The sequence below is a fragment of the Pteropus alecto genome, unplaced genomic scaffold, assembly GCF_000325575.1.
Source record: "Pteropus alecto unplaced genomic scaffold, ASM32557v1 scaffold213, whole genome shotgun sequence".
In the NCBI taxonomy this organism is placed as follows: Eukaryota; Metazoa; Chordata; class Mammalia; order Chiroptera; family Pteropodidae; genus Pteropus; species Pteropus alecto.
The window spans coordinates 4499851-4518784 of record NW_006434829.1 but is presented as its reverse complement, the minus strand read 5'-3'; the positions used below and the strand labels follow the sequence as shown (position 1 = coordinate 4518784).

The window sequence follows — 18934 nt, the reverse complement described above, 5'->3', positions numbered from 1 at the left end:
CAGATTTTTAAAAATAGCATACATTCTTTGAAAAAGATCAACCTAGAGAGAATGGTGAAATTTTTTATGCCTACTCCTATAGGTAAAAATGTTAATAGTTTGGTGACTATCTTAGACTTAATATACTCTCCTGTTATTACAAGGACAACTTTCTTTATTAAAATAATATTGCTTTGTATAGCTTTTAAAAAAATAGCTTTTGAGACATTTTAAAGCATATATGTTTATCCTAATAGAACTAAACTTTAAAGAAAATATTGGATCATTTTTTAAAGAATAATTTAACATTGTAGTGTACTAAGATTTTATATTTGTAGTCTGTACAACATATTCAACATAATTGAATAAAACCATCTAACAGCCTAGCAACATCTCAAGTTTTGATATATTTTTGTTTTTATACAGTTAGATCCCTATGACTATGAAATGATCGAAATTGTCCTGAAGGTTATAGAAAGAGCTGACGAAAAGATAACCAACATTAATATTAATCAGGTAAAACAAATACAGATTTTTAAATTATGTTTTTATTTGGATCTTTAAAAAAATTAGTTATCTAGTGTCTTTCTGGACTGTCCTTTGAGCTCCCTTTAAACTCCACATTTTATTCTAGTTCTTTTTCTTTAAAAGGGACACAGAAGTAAAAAGATCTTTTATGCTCTCCATATTTTATCATTTATCTTAATCCAATATTTGCTCCACGGAGGTGATTTAAATCTGTGTAAGAACATTAAGTCACTGAAGAACTGATTTGGAAAAATTAAGGCAAAATTACTTGTTATCTGGCAAAAACAAAAATCAAAGTATGTGATACTTAGGTTTGATTCAGTAGACTTTCTGTATTTTCTGTATTGATAGGTAGGTCTGGGACTCATTCTAATTCAGTACTTTCAGTAACTTCTTAGTTTTTTTCTGAATTTTGGTCATAGTAGCTTCTATATCTCTTTAAATTGGATTTTAAAAATTAAAATGGGTAGATTCAAAAAGTTATACAAGTCTGTAAAATATAAGATATAAACTTAAGTGAGGTAAAGGATATAGAGGATTACTTTTAGATCTTTTGCCTAAAGATCTAAATGAAATCAAGTTTTTTTGATATATATCTCAAGCTATTGGAAAAAAGTGCAGGGAACTGCCAAACTCTCGTTTACAAAACATCTCACCATCAACAGGGTTCCTTGGTTTCACCTGGCGTAATTTTTTTAATGATTATATAAATTATGATTTAGAAGAATAATATGAAAGGCGAAACGACAAAAGGTTTTAATCATTTTTATGAAAATGAGACTCAAATAGAAATCTGTGATGGTATAGAGTTAGATGATTTTAAAACATTTAAGATTGGTTTAATCTCACAGGAAAGTATTTTTTTATTCTAATACAGGCATTAAGTCTTCTGAAACATTTGAAGTCATACAGAAGAATTTCTCCTCCAGTGGACCTAGAATATCAGTATATGTTGGAGCACGTAATAACTTTGCCATCGGCTGCCCAAACTAGACTGCCTTTTCACCTAATATTTTTTGGCACAGCACAGAACTTCTGGAAAATTCTCTGTATGTTCTTTTACTTCTTAAGAATTTTACTAAATAGCGAAAGTTTTCTTCTTAAGCAAATCATACTATCTTTGTTTCCTTCTAGCTACAGAACTCAGTGAAGAATCCTTCCCAACACTGCTCTTAATTTCTAAATTAATGAAGGTAATAGGTGAAAACTTTGTAAGCTGAGCTATATCTTGATCCTCTAATTAATTCAGACCCTGTGTAAAAGGATTTTATGCTACTTTCACATAAAATCTTTAAAGGCGAACATATCAATCAGCCTTAACTTTTCTTTTCCTTTCTTTGAAGTTCTCTTTGGACACTCTGTACGTGTCTACAGCCAAACACGTTTTTGAAAAAAAACTGAAGCCAAAGCTCCTGAAGTTACCACAAGCTAAATCCTCAACACTGATCAACAAGGAAATAAGTAAGATCACTCAGACCATCGAATCCTACCTGCTATCCATAGTGAACCCGGAGTGGGCCGTAGCCATCGCAATCAGTCTTGCCCAGGATATCCCAGAAGGTATGGCTTCTGCCTTTAACTGGGCTTAAAATGGTGGGCTGTGTGGCTTTTTGAACTTGTAGTATTAAAAAAAAAAAAAAGTACTTTTATATCGCTAAGGAGACAGCAGCATGACAGTGTACCTATGGCATCGCTGAGTGTTAAGGACCCCAGTCAAGTAAGCAAGGCTTCTTGCTGCTCGCTTGGGCTCAGGGACATAGGCACTCTTCTCTTTGGCAGTGGGACTATAGATTGATGCAGACCTCCTAATACCCGGAGCGAATCCTTAGGTAATCTCAGTAATCAAACAGGTACACAAACACAGGCCCTCGTTGCCATGCTTTTGGTTGTAACAAAAGTTGAAAATAACTGGATTTTGAAAATGATCGTTGGTCAGGAACTGGTTTTTTTAAAAAAATAGAGCATATTCATAGAATGGAATACTATATAGTTGATTTGGAAAGATGTCCAAGATACATATTAAGTGAGAACAGCAAATTGTACTATGGGTATGATCTTGTCTCATTTGGGTTAAAATGCGTGCGCACACACACAGAAAACTTCTGGCAGAGTATAAAAGTCAAGGGAATAGGAATAGAAACTGAGGAAGGGGCTTCTGTGGACTTTTCATTCTACTTTGTAACCTTCTATCCTATTTAAATTATTCTTTTCTAAGAGTATACATTTTTATAATTTAAGAAATCTTGTTAATTTGACTAAAATATGTTCTTACAAGGATTAAGATTTGCCTATAAATCTTTATCTTTTTAGGTTCCTTCAAGATGTCCAGTTTGAAATTCTGCCTGTATTTAGCTGAGAGATGGCTGCAGAATATCCCATCTAAGGTGTGCCTGAACTAGAAGATCGAAGGCTCCTGTTTCTTTTTCATTTAAATTCTGCTGGCCTAGCACATCTTCTCATCCTGCCCCGGAGATAGGCGTTTTCGGGGGTTGGATGCCTAAAATGGAGAAAGAAGATGATGCTTTTGTGTAGATAATTTAAGGATGTAACTCAGGCAGGGCCCTCCCTCGATTGATAAAGATGGATTCTTAGCCTCTCTTGAGAATTAGGAAACAACTTTTTCTTTTCGGTTGGAATTTTTTAAAGGATGAAACACGTGAAAAGGCCGAGGCTTTGTTGAAGAAGCTTCATATTCAGTACCGGCGATCAGGCACCGAGGCCGTACTCATAGCCCACAAGCTGAACACTGCGGAGTATTTAAGAGTGATAGGAAAACCAGCACATCTCATTGTCAGTCTGTATGAACATCCAAGCATCAATCAAAGAATTCAGAATTCATCTGGCAGAGATTATCCCGGTGAGGGCAAAACCCTTTTTATCTTTTTGTCCAAGGAGAACTGTCATTTTGATTCCGTTATCTTGCATTGAAAATGTGGATTTTTCTTTTTTAAATTCTTTACCTTAACTATCTTAGATATTCATGCAGCCGCTAAAGAAATAGCTGAAGTCAATGAAATTAATTTAGAAAAAGTCTGGGACATGTTGTTGGAAAAATGGCTGTGCCCGCCCACAAAACCTGGCGAAGTAAGTCCATTCTCCGAGATTATCCATTATATCTGTTGTCCAGCACTGATATAACCTATTTAGGAGCACAGGATCCTAAAAGGAGGAACTTCTGTTCATTTTAATACCTTCTGTTATTGGATGAGTTTTACTGAAGTTATGTACTTTATCTTCTTGTTTAAATATTGTTTTGCAACTGTTTTACTTTTTAATTGGTGATTCCAGGTGAATTCTTATATAAAAGAAGTGTCCTGTTCTCAGACTCAGGTTCATGGGATTAACTTTTTATTTTGAAATAATTTTAAGCATACAGAAAAATTGCAATACTATAATAATTCCTGTATATCCTTCACCCAGCTTTGTTGATGTTTAAACATTTTGCTATATTTCACTCTTGCTTCTTCATTCTCCCTATTAAATATATATTCATAATATTTTTCTGAACCATTTGAGAGTAAATGGCATATGTCATGCCACTTACCTGTTAATAGTTAAGTGTGTATTTCCTAGGAACAAGGCTATTCTTTAATCACAGTGTAATTATCAAAATCAGATAATTTAATATTGATATACTATTGATACAATACAAACAGACCTGAATCTATAGTCCATGCTACAATTTAACCATTATCCAATAACATTCTTTATAGCAATTTTTCCCCTGGGACCAGGATCTAGTCCAGGATTATGCGTTGCATTTATTTGTCATGTCTCTAATCTTTTTTAATCCGGAACCAGTTCCATGCCTCTTCCTCGTCATTCATGACATTGACATTTTTGAAAAGGGTGGGCCAGTTATAAGCTCCCCCTCTTTTGGGATTTGTCTAATGTTTCCTCATGATATGATTCGAATTATACATTTTTGGCCAGAATACTACCTAAATGATGGCATGTGCTTCTCAGGGCATGACATTTTGAGGCACATGATATCTGTTTGCCCTAATAGGTGAGGTTAATTTGCATAACTTAAAATCAAAATGTTGTCCATTTCTCTATTACATAGTTACTATGTTTCCTTTAAGCTTATTTGGAGAGGTACTTGAGACAATATAATATACTGTTTCTCTTTAAATTTTTCCCCTACCACACATACTTCCTGATTTAACATCTATTGATGATTCTTATTTGAATCTCTTTTAACTCTCATGGACATCGGACAGCGACATTTTGGAAGGGTGAGGCCAGTTGGTTTGTAACATATTTCATTGTGGGTTTGCTGACATTTCTTACGATTAGATTCAGGTCATGTATTTTTGGCAAGAGTACTATATAGGTAATGTGTTATTTTCAAAAAGTATGTCACATCAGGAGGTACATAATGTCATTTTTTTTTTTAGAAATAATGTAACTAACATCTAAATTTATGATGGGATTCACAAGCCAACTGCAGAATTTTCTACACTGTTTCTTTTGCATTTTCAGGCAGAACTTAATTAGGGAGATTCTATAATTCCATTATTTACTGAGGCAGGTAACTTTGGAAAAAACTTACCTATTTACAAATTGTAAACAAATTGTATAACTGACATGGCATTGGGTTTTTAATTAGTAGTTTCCGTGTGAGTTGGCATTCAATTTAACAAGCGTTTAAATATTTACCAAGAGCAAGATCTGTGCTTCAGTGGAAACAAGACTTAGAAGCATATGTAGGCCATGTAGAATTTGGGATTGACCAGAAACCAGTATGGTTTAACTTATACATAAATTTGGAATACTGAACTGTTGTTAACTGAGTGTTGACTGAGCGAATGTTAGGTAACCCATTAAAGCAAAAATCTTATAAATTGTACTGTAATTTCTTGTATGGAAACATGATTTTGTGTATTGGGTTTTTCATCTAGTAGATTTTCATAAGCTTATATAGTCAACAAACTTTCTTCAATTTTTGACCCTTTTTTCACTTTTTCAAAGAACCCATCCGAAATATTTGAACTTCAAGAAGATGAAGCACTACGAAGGTACTCTTCCTTTACTTACATTTGTCCATATCCTGTTGCCCAGTAGGAATCTTACCAATAATTTTGCCAAAGGTTGGTTTTGAAAAAACTTTCTTGATGTAACTTGGGTCAGGGTGTCTGAGAAGAATCAATTGATTCTTCTATGGCTATTGAGTATGTGTAAGTATCTCCGGGGGAGTAAATAAGAAGCAGCCAAGACTGAGAATTTCTGAACCCTCCATGAGTGTCTGTTAATGCCGAGGGCTCTTAGAACACCAGCAGAGAACGTATCTCAGGCAAAGGAAAACTTTTTATTAGCCAAGACCTTGGTCCCAGACCCCAGTATGTTCTCTCACAGGTGAGCTGGGCTGGCTCAGCTATGGGCCACCAGGCTTTTGTTTTTCCTTTCAACCTAAGATTGAGACCAAGAAAGGCACATTGGTTTCATCTAATGTGCTAAATCTAATAGATCATGGCTTGCTCTCTTGAGAACAGTATATCAGGGCCTAAATTAAAAAGAATGTAATAATGATAATGGTGCTTGGCACAGGCATGGGAGAGGGAGCAGTGACACACATGCCAGCTTCTTGCCATTCCTCGTCTAGACCAAAAGTAGGTCAAGTCACTCGTGTAACCCTACACTCTACATGGCCCTGGAAATCTGACTGAGAGAGGATGTGAAAAGACCAGCCCAAGAAAAGGACTTCTTCTTATTTGGGCAGAGCTGACCTACCACCCCCTTTGTGCCCCCTTTCCTCTGGGCCTCACCTCGTGCTTGCTTAGTCTTTCAGGGACGGGGGTGTCGTTGGCCAAGCAAGAGGTAGCTCCTGATGTGTCCAGCTGAAGCAGCCACATGGGAACTCTAGAGGGAAACGATTCAGAGGGAGTGAGAGGGGCGCCGGGGGGAGAGGAAGAGGAAGAAAAAAATCCCAAGAAGGTACCACAAGGGTACTTAATGCCCGTTTAGCGACTGCTGGCCTTTTCCCGCTGAAAGCTCCTCTCACTCGCTCCGTCAGTATACCTGATCTAGCTCATCCTCCTCTGGAGGGGGCAGCCAGCCGAGTGTCAGGTTCATGTGCCACTGATGATGGCCTGTGAACCAAAGCCAATTTTCCATGCGTCCTATTCAATATACTTTGTAGCTCTGGTTTGTAGTAATTTCTTAAATGAAATTTATGTTATCAGAGATTGACTAGCCATTTTGTAGATGAGAAGACTGAGACCTGGCATCCGCTCTGTTTGTTATCCTCTTCAAAAATGTCCTTGACGCATAACCGTTTAGAGGCTTGTGTTTGGGATGTCACATGACTTTCTCTCTGGACAGTAAAACAGGTCTATTGTTTTGGTAACCTATCACTAAATTGAAATCTAAATGTAATGACAAATTTTTTTTTTTCAGAGTCCTGTATCTCCTCCTGTCTCGCTCGACTGATTACAGTTCAAGAATGCTGTTCATATTTGCAACGTCGGCTACCACTGTAAGCCCTAGGAACTTGGTCAAAACTCATGTTTGCATCTCAGCTTAACATTTTTTCTGCATGTTTACCATGCTCGATGTTACTAACAGGTGATGAGGATAATGCTCACTTACATACTTTCTCACAGTATACCTTACTTTGTAACATCTGCCAAGCTCTATTTAGTGCTGGCTTCTGTTTAACAACCAAATGGTCGCTTCTTGACAGTTCCCACGGTCATCTACATTCATAGTTTAACTCTCTGGTCGATCAACATTCCTAATACCAAGGAGCCAGCCCAACTGGCCAAACAAAAGTCGCCACCCCGGCCTCAAGGACCCTTGTGACCTGGCCTCACCCTCCGGTCACGCCCCATCCCTCCCCACTAAATTTTAACTGGACTTAACTGCCCCTTTTCCTTTCCCTTAAGACAAAGTGGCCTCTTTTTCCTCCAGGCTCCTGCATGTACAACTGTTTTGAGGCAGTTGGACCGGGGAGAGGAAGGTGTAGATAGGACAGAAGGAGGAAAAGGATGGGGAGTCTGAGATTCTGGTAGTACATCCTGGAGAGCAGGGAGAAAGTAGCCCTTTATTTTTTCTTGCATATTTATCTGGTAATCATTCTTTCGAGTAAAAATGATGATCCAGGAAAAGTGGCTAGTTCAGCTGGAAACAGTCAGACAAGTGCATTTCCCTGAAAAAAACAAACTGTGGTGCGCTTTCCCTGAACTTCGCATTTTTCTCATGGGACATTAATAAATACGTTTTAATTAACGTGTGTTCAAATGTAATCTCATTAACATATCCAAGAGTTGAGGTTCGATAAAATTAACTTACTGCTTCATCAAGACCCTTCTTAAGTGGGAGTCACGGCGTGCTCTCAGGCCTGCGACTGTGGCAGTGAAGAATGCCACGGTTGCTGCAGCCGTCGGGTGGCCCCGCCTCAAGTGGGACTGGCACTGTCGCCCACCAGTGCTTTTGCACCATTGGTGCCAATTTCCACACAGTGTAAAAGCCAAGTAACATTTTAGTATCATTCGAAAAATAGTTCTGACTCATTCTCACCTGAACAAGCTTGAGGAATACTCCCCAGGGTTCCATGGACCACACTTTGAAAACCACTGAGTCTCCCAGAGCAGAGATCGACTTTAAGTTTTTTTAAATAGTATTGTTTACATTACCTAAGTTAAAGCGCATGTACCCAACTGCAACATGCAGGCATGCAACTCTCCAAACCTTTTTTGGTTTTGCAGACATTGGGTATGCATCAGTTAACTTTCGCCCACAGAACGCGAGCTCTTCAGTGTCTACTCTATTTGGCTGACAAGGAAACTGTAGAGTCCCTCTTCAAAAAACCCATCGAGGAAGTGAAGTAAGTAGAATTCTTTAAATCCTATTAAGAAATAGGAAACAGGTCATCGTTTGGAAGTATAGCTTTTAAGGCCCTTAGTCTATAAGTGCATTAGAGTGGCTGTGTAAATGGAGCTATTTGCCTTGAATGGCCTTGACATTTCGGCAAAAGGGAAATAAGGCTTTTGAAAACATCTTGTTTTCGTCATTCCTTTGAGAAATTTAGAAACCGAATGTTTTCTTTCTCTTGCTCAAATTGATTTCTTTCTAATATTATATGGAGTGAATTTATTTAGAAGCCTAAAATAGGCATTTAAAAACAAACAGGCCTAATATATCCGTATAGGCACTTTTATTTTAAGTGTGGATGTGGCCTTGAGAATGATTCTCATAAATGCCCTTATTTTTCAGATCGTATTTGAAATGTATAACTTTTCTGGCATCGTTTGAGACTTTGAATATCCCCATCACATATGAATTATTTTGCAACAGCCCTAAAGAAGGAATGATTAAGGGTCTATGGAAAAACCACAGCCATGAATCCATGGTATGTACACTGAATCATCTGATAGTACAGGCCACCCTCTGCTCAGATGCCGTTGTCACTCAGGTTCCTGAAAGACAAACCAAGGAAACTCTTTATTCCTGAACAGGTCTACTGCTTGAGACCTTCTCTTCTTTCCTATCCTGGCAGGTGACGAGACTACCAGGAAGTCTCTTTACCTCTCTTCCTTAAAGTCAAAGGCCTAAGGTCGTCCCTGTGAAGAGAGAGCACTTTTATCATCCTTCCCAAGGCCTGTCTCTTCTGGGCAAGAGAAGAGACTGTCCCTGTGTAGAGAGAGATATTGTTTTCCTTCCTCCTAGTCACCTTGTCACCTCTGGGAATTTAGTCTCTGGGGCAGCTGGAGCCCAGCAGACAAACTGGAGAGAAAACAGAAAGGGGAACAACAGTCTGAGATGCTGTTCGTGAGATGCTTCCAGAACAACAAGGAAGAAAAAGAATAATCTTAATCTCTTTTTTTTCTTTCTTTAGAGAGATGGAGGCCTTCACTGAATTTAGGCAATAGATACTACTAGATTATAAGCACATTTTATATTCAGCTGCCCTACCTTTTCCAAAAATTGTCTGATTTACCGGTGCCTTAAAGCAGTATGGTTGTTTGTTTTTGTTTGTTTTTTGTTTTTTGCTTTAGGCAGTAAGATTGGTGACTGAGCTTTGTTTAGAATATAAAATCTATGACCTGCAGCTGTGGAATGGACTCTTGCAAAAGCTTCTCGGCTTCAATATGGTAAGACTCAGTGACCTGGACTGCAGTGTGTTTTAAAGCTTTTGTACAGCATCTTAAACATTTTGCATCGATGCTTTGCTGAACAGATGTAGGCTGAAAACATTCACTCGTTGTATCTGGGCCAAAAAAGAACTTGGTGTTAGGCCAGAGGAAGTGCAAACTCAAAAATGACATATATTTTACAAGAAACAAATGGAAGTTTCCCTGGCCTTTTTCGATATTTGTGAATTTGCAAGTGAACTTCCCTGGCAATTCTCACGGAAGATAAATTTTACTGATCCTCCTTTCGAAAGAATCCAATATTTCATTTTGAAATTTTCCATTTTGGTGATCTTCAGAATGTTTTTATTTTATTTTCCCACAGATTCCTTACCTAAGGAAAGTTTTAACAGCCATTTCTAGTATCAATTCTTTATGGCAGGTATGTAGTTTTTCTAAAGTAAGTTTTATAAAATTTAATATCTTTATACTTCGCCTTGTGACTGCTGGGTACGCTGGGTTAGGAATCAGCTCCTTAGTAAAGAGCAGAACTGATCTGCTGTAGGATAATGTCCCATGAGAGTGGTGCCAACGCTCAGAATCCTCAGCTCAGATGTCACCTCCTCCAAGACATCACTTTCCCCAATTCTCCAGGCCTCATGCGTCACGTCTTCATTTATGCTCTTAAAACACCGACTTTACTGTAGTATTTGTCACAGCACCATTTACCTTAATTACACATTTGACTGCCCCTCTTGAACTTTGAAGATCTTTAAAGTCAGGGACCATGTCTTATTCATCTTTTCTAAATTTCATGAGTTGTGTGCCCACGCAACCATTATGATGTAGAAATATGTAATGTGATGGTGTCTTGGAGATTGTTCCATATCAGCACACATTGACGTATCTCATTTTTTTTCAGTTAGGCTACAATTCACATGTGATATTTACCCTTTTAAAGTGTACAATTAAGTAATTTTTAGTATATTCACAATGCTGTGCAACCATCACCACTATCTAATTCCAGAGCATTCTCATCACCACCAAAAGAAACCTCATACCCATTAGCAGTCACTCTCCATTTCCCTCAATCCCCGCAGCCCTAGGCAACCCCTAATCTATTTTCTGTTTCTTTGGACATTGCATACAAACGGAATCATACAACATGTGATCTTTTGTAACTGGTTTCTTTTACCGTAGGACAACGTGACCTTTTGTAACTGGTTTCTTTTACTGTAGAATAACGTTTTCAAGTATAACCTTATTTTACCTCCCACCAGCCCCTGGCAACCACTAGTTTACTTTCCGTCTCTATGGATTCGTCTTTCTGGACCTTGTATATCAATGGAAGCCTATGATACATGGTGTTTTGCGTCTTGCTCTCACCTAATGTTTCTAAGGTTCATCCACGTTGTAGTGTGTCAGTGCTTCATGCCTTTTCGTTGCTGATTAATGTTCCGTTGCATGGACGGACCACATTTTATTATCCATTCATCAGTTGATGGACATTTGAATTGTTTCTCTTTTTTAGTTACTATGAATAATGCTGCTGTGAACATTCGTGTACAGGTGTTTCTGTGGACATATGTTTTAGTTTCTGAGCGTACACGTAGGAGTGGAATTGTTGAGTCTTAGAGTAAATGTTGAGCCTTTTGAGGTATTGCTTTATTTTTAACTCTTAAGTAGTCTCCGTAATATGGAATGAAATGTGGCATAACTTATTTAACCACTCCTCTACTAATGGAAATTTATGTTGTTTCTTTATTCACTTTTTGAAAAAAAATTTTTTTTTTTTATCTCCTCACCCCCTTCCTGTGGCCTTCGCACAATGTCTGGCATATAAGAGACTTAGCATAAAAGTTGTTTTTGAAGTTGGGCTCTGACACTTTTTTTCCAAATGAAACAAATATGAATCAGCTAGTAATATCCTAAAATACAGTTATGAAAAAAAGTATTCTAGAATCTAATCATCTCAAACAGGGAGATATTGATTTATGATTTTAGCATCCAGCATATAAGCTTTTAAGTGTAGAGTTTTGAGATTATAAAAAAGAGAGTTCGTGATATCCCAGGCGTGAATTCTTTAATACGCTTGTTTCCACAGGTCCCCTACTTCAGCAAAGCTTGGCAGCGTGTGGTTCAGATCCCACTGCTTTCAGGTATTTTTCTCTCCTCCGAAACGTTGATAGTAGCACCTTCTAGTTGTGTCTGTATATTCAGTTTGGTTGTTTTTTAATTTTCAGCCTCTTGTCCTTTAAGCCCCAGTCAGTCATTAGATTGCTGTGCGAGTCTCGTCGCTATTCTAGAGTAAGTAAAATATTTGTTTTCCTACCGAAAGAATCAAATTTGTTTCTCATAAAATTCCTTTCTAAAAAACATCTCTTATGAATAATTCCTTTTTCTTGGAAAGATAAGCATACCGCTTGTTTTTGAAATAAAATATCTCTTACGTTTATAATGTCAACTTTCCGTATGTGCTACAGCTAGTAAACTGATATTCAGTAAGCGATCTTTAAATTAGTACCCAATTTTAATGTAAATGTAGAGTACTTTTTGTGACTACCCTAAATCATACAATGTTGTCTCATAGATTTTGAGTCTTCTGAGCATTTGTCTTTAGGCATGTGTAGGCCTTCAGATATAATCATAGCAACAGCCAGTAGCCCATGTTCCTGTAGATGGATTTTTTTGTTCCAGGAAGAATACCATGAAAGACGAGTTATTCATTACTAAGCATATGTTATGCACCAGCACTTTAATGTTTAAAATTTTTGAAAGCATAGGCAAGTAACAGCTGTGGAAAACTAAAGGCCAGTGTAATCTAGTGAATCAGGCAGGTGATTAACTAATGAATGTATCCTCTCGAAGATGTCCGGTTTCAGATGATCTCGACATGATCAGCGTTGCCAGGCAGTATGTGCAGTTAGAGCTTCCGGCTTTTGCCCTGGCCTGTCTCATGCTCATGCCCCACTCGGAAAAAAGGCGCCAGCACATTGAGGTATCTTGGAAATTATTCCTCTGGGGCTGCCAGAGGAATGGCAGGCCTCGTATTGCATGTCCCCTGCAAAAGGTTGCATTCTCACTTCACCAAAACCATAAAGCAAGGGTACGTCAGTGTGGGCGGGGCAGAAGGTTTGCGGGGAGGGTTAGCGGGACAAAAGACTAAAGATAGATTGAGGCTGGTCTGAGGGGTGCCTTAAGAGGAGCTTCCACCTTATTCTTCGTCAGTGGGGAAAAATTAATTTTTCCTTAAGAGTAAAATGAAAAGTTCGAGGAGTATTTTAGAAGGAGTGATCCTCATGGGCTTGATCTGAGGAGAGGGGTGTCAAGAAGAAAAACTCAGGAAGTTGTTGCATTTGAATAGAATTCTATCTCACTTGATCAGTAAGAACATGGCAGGTGGGCAAGGAAAGCCTGAGGGGGTCAGTCTTCACAGTAGGGCGGCAGCAGTGAAGGCGACCTGTAGACCTGTATGGAGACGACTGAGGGGAAGGCAGCTGGATTCTATCGTTGGCGGTGGGAGGGGAGAGTCAGGTTTGCTGTGTGGGCGTCTGACAAACGAGCCACAAGCATTTTGAGGACAATTCTTTTAAAAATAACTCTCATTCCTTTTATAATATAGAACAAATAGAACAAAGCATTTGGAAATGTTTTACAGTTATTTCCCCAAAGGTAGATAAGCCAGTAGGTAGAGATCTATGTAAATGAACATGCATATTTTAAATTTATTTGTTCTATTCATTTCATTTTTTCAAAGCCATCTGTGCTGCCTTTGACTTTGTTCTTTTTTTGACTATTCATAAACTCATCTTTTGATGCTTTTCAAAGTTTTAGTATTTAAATAGATTCCTTTTGGCACTCTTTTAATGACAAAATGCCTGTTAAACAGTTCTTGCTATTGGAATGGGTATTTGTAAAACGCTTTTTTCCTTATTTCAATAATTTTTTGTTGACAGGCATTTTTTTCCTATAATAGAAATTCCTTAAGACATTTCAAATTTAAAAATGAAACTTTCCAGATTTGACAGAAATTAGTAGTAATTATACTTTTCTATTAATTGTGTTTTGATTTTTTTTTTTTTCTAGAATTTTCTGAGCTCCTGTGATCCTCAGATCATTTTACAGCAATTAGAAGAGCATATGAATACTGGCCAGTTGGCAGGATTTTCACATCAAGTAAGTAAGAGAAAATGTCATCTCCTTTTTGCTATGAAAAATTAGATATTAGAAGGTAATAATTTTCCCCAAACCAAGATTAAACTGAAAACTACCATCTCAATTTGTTTGTTAATATGTACAACTATCTTGCTTTTCTTAAAACCTCAGTAAAGTTTATAAAAGGCTAGGACCCTGGCTATCTTGTTTATTGCTGTGCTCATAAAAAGTCCCAAAGTGTTTGACAATTACTTTTTATCCATTTGCTGTATGCAGTACCAAAATAGGCCAAGACAGTCCCCGTTCCCTCGCCCCCTCCCCCCCGCCAAAAAGAGGCTTAATTACAATGCAATGAAAATCTAACTCCTGACAGAAATGTTTTGGTATTGCATAGGACTGGGCATTTAACACATTTTTAATGTGATGATACCTGTCATTGTACAGATTAGAAACCTGATTCTGAATAATATCATAAATAAGAAGGAGTTTGAAGTTTTGGCAAAGACAAAATACTTTCAAGTGTTGAAGTCACACATGATGAACACCAGCAACATCACTGACCTAGTAAACTATTTAGCAAATGAGTTAAGGTAAGTTAATTTTTAAAAGACTGTAGAATTTCCTTAAAATTTTTCTTTATTTTGGAGGAAGAAAATCAAACACTTGTAGGACTATTTGTTTGTAATTAAATGCTGTGAATGTTAAGCTGTATCATTACTGCACATACCCAGAGGCTGGTTGTCTTGTAACCCCATCCCTTGGCACATGAACTTGGAATTAGACAATTAAACAAGCTGTCTGAACCCCCAAAATAGGTGTCTTACAGTCCTGCTCTAAAATTCTAAATTACATTATTCCTTAGACATTTGCTCAGAGAATTGATGGCTTTATGTAATATAATTTTTGCCAGGTTTGGTTATCTAATTTTGTAGCACCCAAGTTTAGACACAAGCTTCTTGGGACAGCAAACACAGTTATCCCTCCCCAAAACTTTCTTACGCCCTTCTTTTTCTTTCTGTTATATAGTTTAGATGAAGCTTCAGTCTTTATAACTGAATATTCAAAGCATTGTGGGAAACCTGTGCCACCAGACGCCACGCCCTGTGAAATTCTAAAGGTAACGCTGGCCTGTAGTTACTTGGCTTCTGCCATTTATATGTCTAGGGTCTTGAAATTGAGCCAACTTGTTCTGGAGATAAATGTGTTTTACGTGTGACTGCGTATATTTTTATATTTTGCTTTTTGTGTAAGAGGGTCCTAGGCCAGAAATCAAAGAGGCTGTGGTTCTCCTTTCAGCTGTGGGCTGCGTGGCCTCAGGCCAGTCCCTGCTTCTGTCAGGAGAGGGTTAGTTTTTAGGTCTTGACCGCCTGGTTTCTCCGGTGCTTTCTGGCATTATCATTCCTTATAGTCTTGTGTTTCATACTGAATCAGGTGAAAAACTAAATTTCAAAAGGTATCGATTAATATGCTCGGGTATTCATTGTTTTACCATCTCCTTTTTTAGTTACGTAAGACATATATGTTCACTACAGGAAAAAAAGGCAAAAAAACTAATCTCCTGAAATCTCATTACCCAGACAGAGGATCCCTATTAATAACCATTTGTATATATCCTCCCAAATGTTTCCATATGTAAAATGTACATATAAATTACTTTTACTCCTATTCTGAATTTAAATGTAAAGTAAATATTTTTACTTTGATTGTGGATTAGTAGTTTTCCTAAACCTATGTATTGTGGGGTTTTCCTCCTTTGGTTCAGAATAAGCATATTGAAATAAGCCTCCATTGTGTTAACTTTCGTTAAAATTTCTGATGTTCACTTCCAGTCTATTGTGCTCAGTGGCATAAAATTACTTGATTCGAAAGGGGAGAATATTGATTCAAGAGATGAATTTGTGACCCTTAAAATCTGTTTTTCTCCAGTCGTAACTGTTGAAAATGCCAAATAATTTTATGTGTAGATTTTTAGCAATATAGTTAAGTCTTAAGCTGTACAGTTTACCCGAGAATTTTCTATTTGAGAAACTAAATGATACTCGTAATACTTCTGTGTTTCTTCCCATTTAGATGTTTCTTAATGGATCATAGTAAGTCATCAAAACTTTTTCAGCAAGAACAAGAAGTTTGGAGTCTGCTATTAACTGACCATATTTATTACTGTTTTAAAATTGTGCAACCTGTGTAGTATAGCTATTATCAAATGTTATCTGACGGGATAACTGTGACACTTGGTAGCCTGATTGCCCCATAAAAAACTCATATCCTGAATTAATAAATCTTTTCTTTGCCAGTTACTTATATAACTTATAGAGACTGTCAGTTTTTTGCACCACATATGAAGGAAACCAAACGCAAAAATATTTTGCTCCCCTCATAAGAAAAGCAACGACTTGTAATTTATTTCTTCCACATATGAAAATAAGGATATCAGTCTTGTAAACATCTATACAGTTTTGCTGCAGAGTACGTCAGTAAGTGGCTGGCCAGAAAAGTAGAAATCACTAGGTATTCCTAGCAGAGATGGGTTGAATGCCAGGAATTGGTTACAAGGTGTTAAAACAACTGAAAGGCAGAAGGGAGACGGAAGGGGCCCAAGAGGGAGCCGAAAGGGGAAAGGGCTGTGAGCCTGGGGCCCCCACTGCTGCTCCTGCTCCACAGCTGCTGCCGAAGCGTCACTGCCGCCACCCGCCACTGCCCGAGCCACCGCCACAGCCCTCGGGCATCGTTAGCTGTGGCCGCCACTGCCAGGCCACCACCAAAAGGAAAAAGAAGTAGCTCTCCGCCTTCTCCAACCTCTAGTTCTCTTGCCAGTGCCAAGAAATGACAGAACTGAGCAGGAAGCCACTGGCCAGGGGTCTGGGACATGCAGTGTGCAGGCCGTGAGCCTCCGGTGTAGGAGGATGAATGGCCTTGAAGGGCAGGGCGGTGCTGAAGGCCCGCCGACAGCTACCAGGCGCGCCAAAAAATGAGTCGCACCTCTTACTCTGCCTTCCTCGTCTTTTTCTATACTCGTGAGTAACTCGATATTACTAGACTTAGTTTGCCGTTGTTTTTGCCAGATGAGAAAATAGCATTTCTATACTAAAAACTCAGTGTTACAACATGATTAAAAACGTGTTTTGGACTAAAGCCTGGAATTGAATTCCGGCCCTATCACAAGCTATGATCCTGGGCAAGTTAAAGAACTCGAAGCCCATATTCCCTCATTTGTAAAGCCTCCTGGTTGCAGGCAGTTTGACGTCATCCACTTGCTCTTTTCCGGACCTTTGGATTACACCAATATTTTTCACAAAGCTTTTTCCACATCTGGAATGATTTCCTTAAGGTCACTCCCAGGAACAGATTTACCAGATCAAAAGGGATGAGAACATCTTAAAGGCTCGATGCAAATTGCCACACTTCGTGCATTTCAAAAGGTCTTCGCCCATGGCCATTCTTACCAGCCACAGACATTTGTCAGCTCTGCTGCCTTCTCCCCAACGCTGAGTGGTCTTACTTTTAAAAACTTTGCTAATTCAGTTGGTGAAAATGGTATATCTCAAGTTAAGCTTGTATTTCTTTGATATTGAGGTGATTTATCCTTAAGAAAACTAACTACAAAGCGGACATCGCAAGCAGAGCCTGTAATTGTATTCTTGGGCATAAAGGTGCAAAGAATGGAAGGGTCAAGTGGTGGCACTAGAACGTAAAAAATGGAAAGGAGTCTTCATGCTTCATGGACTCAAGCTGAGCGGAACGGTGTTCTTTCCCAATGTTAACACTGGTTTCATTGTTCAGAATAAAATTCTGATAGGTAAAGACCTTTTGGTATGCCAGAGAAGTCATTTTTTTGAAACATAAATATATTTGAATTTATATTAAGTTAACTTCATTTGAAGTTCAAATATACAATTAGCCTGGACCCTTTTTGTTGTTACATGTGTCCTATTTTTTATTAGCCTTGATCATTTTTTAAATTATTCCACTTTTGTCTGCATACAGCCATTCTCCATACTGTTGCCTGAGTATAGTCCTAGAACGTAAGGCAGATCTCGGCAATGCCAGGCTTCACACTTTTCATGGGCTCCCCATTTCACTGAGCATGAAACTCAAGTTGCCAGCAGAGGCACACTGGCCCCTTTGTGCAAATTAGAGACAGGGGTGCACTCCAGGAAGATGCATTATAAAAAGGCTGCCCTGTCGGTAGATCTACAGAAAGGCACCCCCTGTGGAGGGTCCCATTTTTAAAACATAATGCACTTAAAGCTGGATCTCAGTTGCAGCTCCGTGCCACATGCCTGTTTATGCCTCTGTCTAGAAGGTCGTGCCCGCCTTTCTAGCCCCGCTGCCCACCACTCCCTCTTCCTGCGACCAGCCATCCCCAGTGAGCTCAAGTGCAGTCACCTCCCTTGCACCCCTAATCACTTGCTGTGACGTTCATATTTACTTTCTTCACAGTACCACCCAAAATTACCTTTGTTGACTTGTTTATTGATTATCTCACTCATCATCATTTTGTCCCCAAATCCTAGAACAATGCCTCACATAGTAGACTCTTAATAAATGTATATGACTTCAGTGAATTTTGACTACCCATTTGCAGAGTAAAATTTCTTCCTTGAACGTTAAGCGATCACATGAACAAATGACAGCACCTCATCTGTAGAAAAAAGGAGAAGTTAGCAACAGCTAAATAAGGAAAGGCACTATATTTAATTTTCATGACTCATGCACATTCTTTCATCACCTCTTGCTTTGAATGAAATGGCTAAAATTTTCATTTCTTTGACTACTCGGAGGAGAGAATTTTATTAGTAGGGTCTTCTTCTTCCACCTCCTATGATTAGAAAACCTGGCCTGACAATATGTAGGATGTAAAGTCTTCTTTCTACTGCTTCTCTGGGTCCCAGAGATTTGGAAATGATGTATATTCATTGGATCTCCCTCCCTTGGGTAGTTTTTGACAAGTTATTTTTGAGTAAGAGAATAAGACTAATTAATTTTGGTGATCACGTCTATCCAGATGGGTACAGAGGTGCTTGGGGTAACCAGCAGATTCTGTTTTGGTGAATGCTGGTGTCATAGGTATGATTGACCTGTGGTTACTTTTTACATATTTACACTGCTGTATAATAATCCTTATCAAAATCTAGAACATTCTAGGGCCCCAGAAGACTACCTGGTGCCTCCTCCCAGAGCATGCTCTCCCCAAAGGC

At 38.4% G+C, this 18934-nt stretch overlaps 1 protein-coding gene across 1 annotated transcript in view; it reads left to right on the top strand.

The window, feature by feature from the left end:
• Positions 1 to 17540, top strand: part of KNTC1 (kinetochore associated 1) — a 56571-nt gene extending 39031 nt beyond the window's left edge. Inside the window, 20 exon segments of the mRNA XM_025045519.1 lie at positions 406 to 495; positions 1385 to 1556; positions 1642 to 1700; positions 1851 to 2067; positions 2818 to 2891; positions 3154 to 3364; positions 3482 to 3591; positions 5482 to 5528; positions 6907 to 6985; positions 8217 to 8335; positions 8725 to 8860; positions 9507 to 9602; positions 9967 to 10023; positions 11686 to 11740; positions 11825 to 11888; positions 12450 to 12579; positions 13668 to 13757; positions 14181 to 14326; positions 14763 to 14853; positions 15807 to 17540. Coding sequence (XP_024901287.1) covers positions 406 to 495; positions 1385 to 1556; positions 1642 to 1700; positions 1851 to 2067; positions 2818 to 2891; positions 3154 to 3364; positions 3482 to 3591; positions 5482 to 5528; positions 6907 to 6985; positions 8217 to 8335; positions 8725 to 8860; positions 9507 to 9602; positions 9967 to 10023; positions 11686 to 11740; positions 11825 to 11888; positions 12450 to 12579; positions 13668 to 13757; positions 14181 to 14326; positions 14763 to 14853; positions 15807 to 15827 — 2064 coding nt within the window. The 3' untranslated portion in view covers positions 15828 to 17540.
• The last annotated feature ends 1394 nt before the right edge of the window (positions 17541 to 18934 follow it).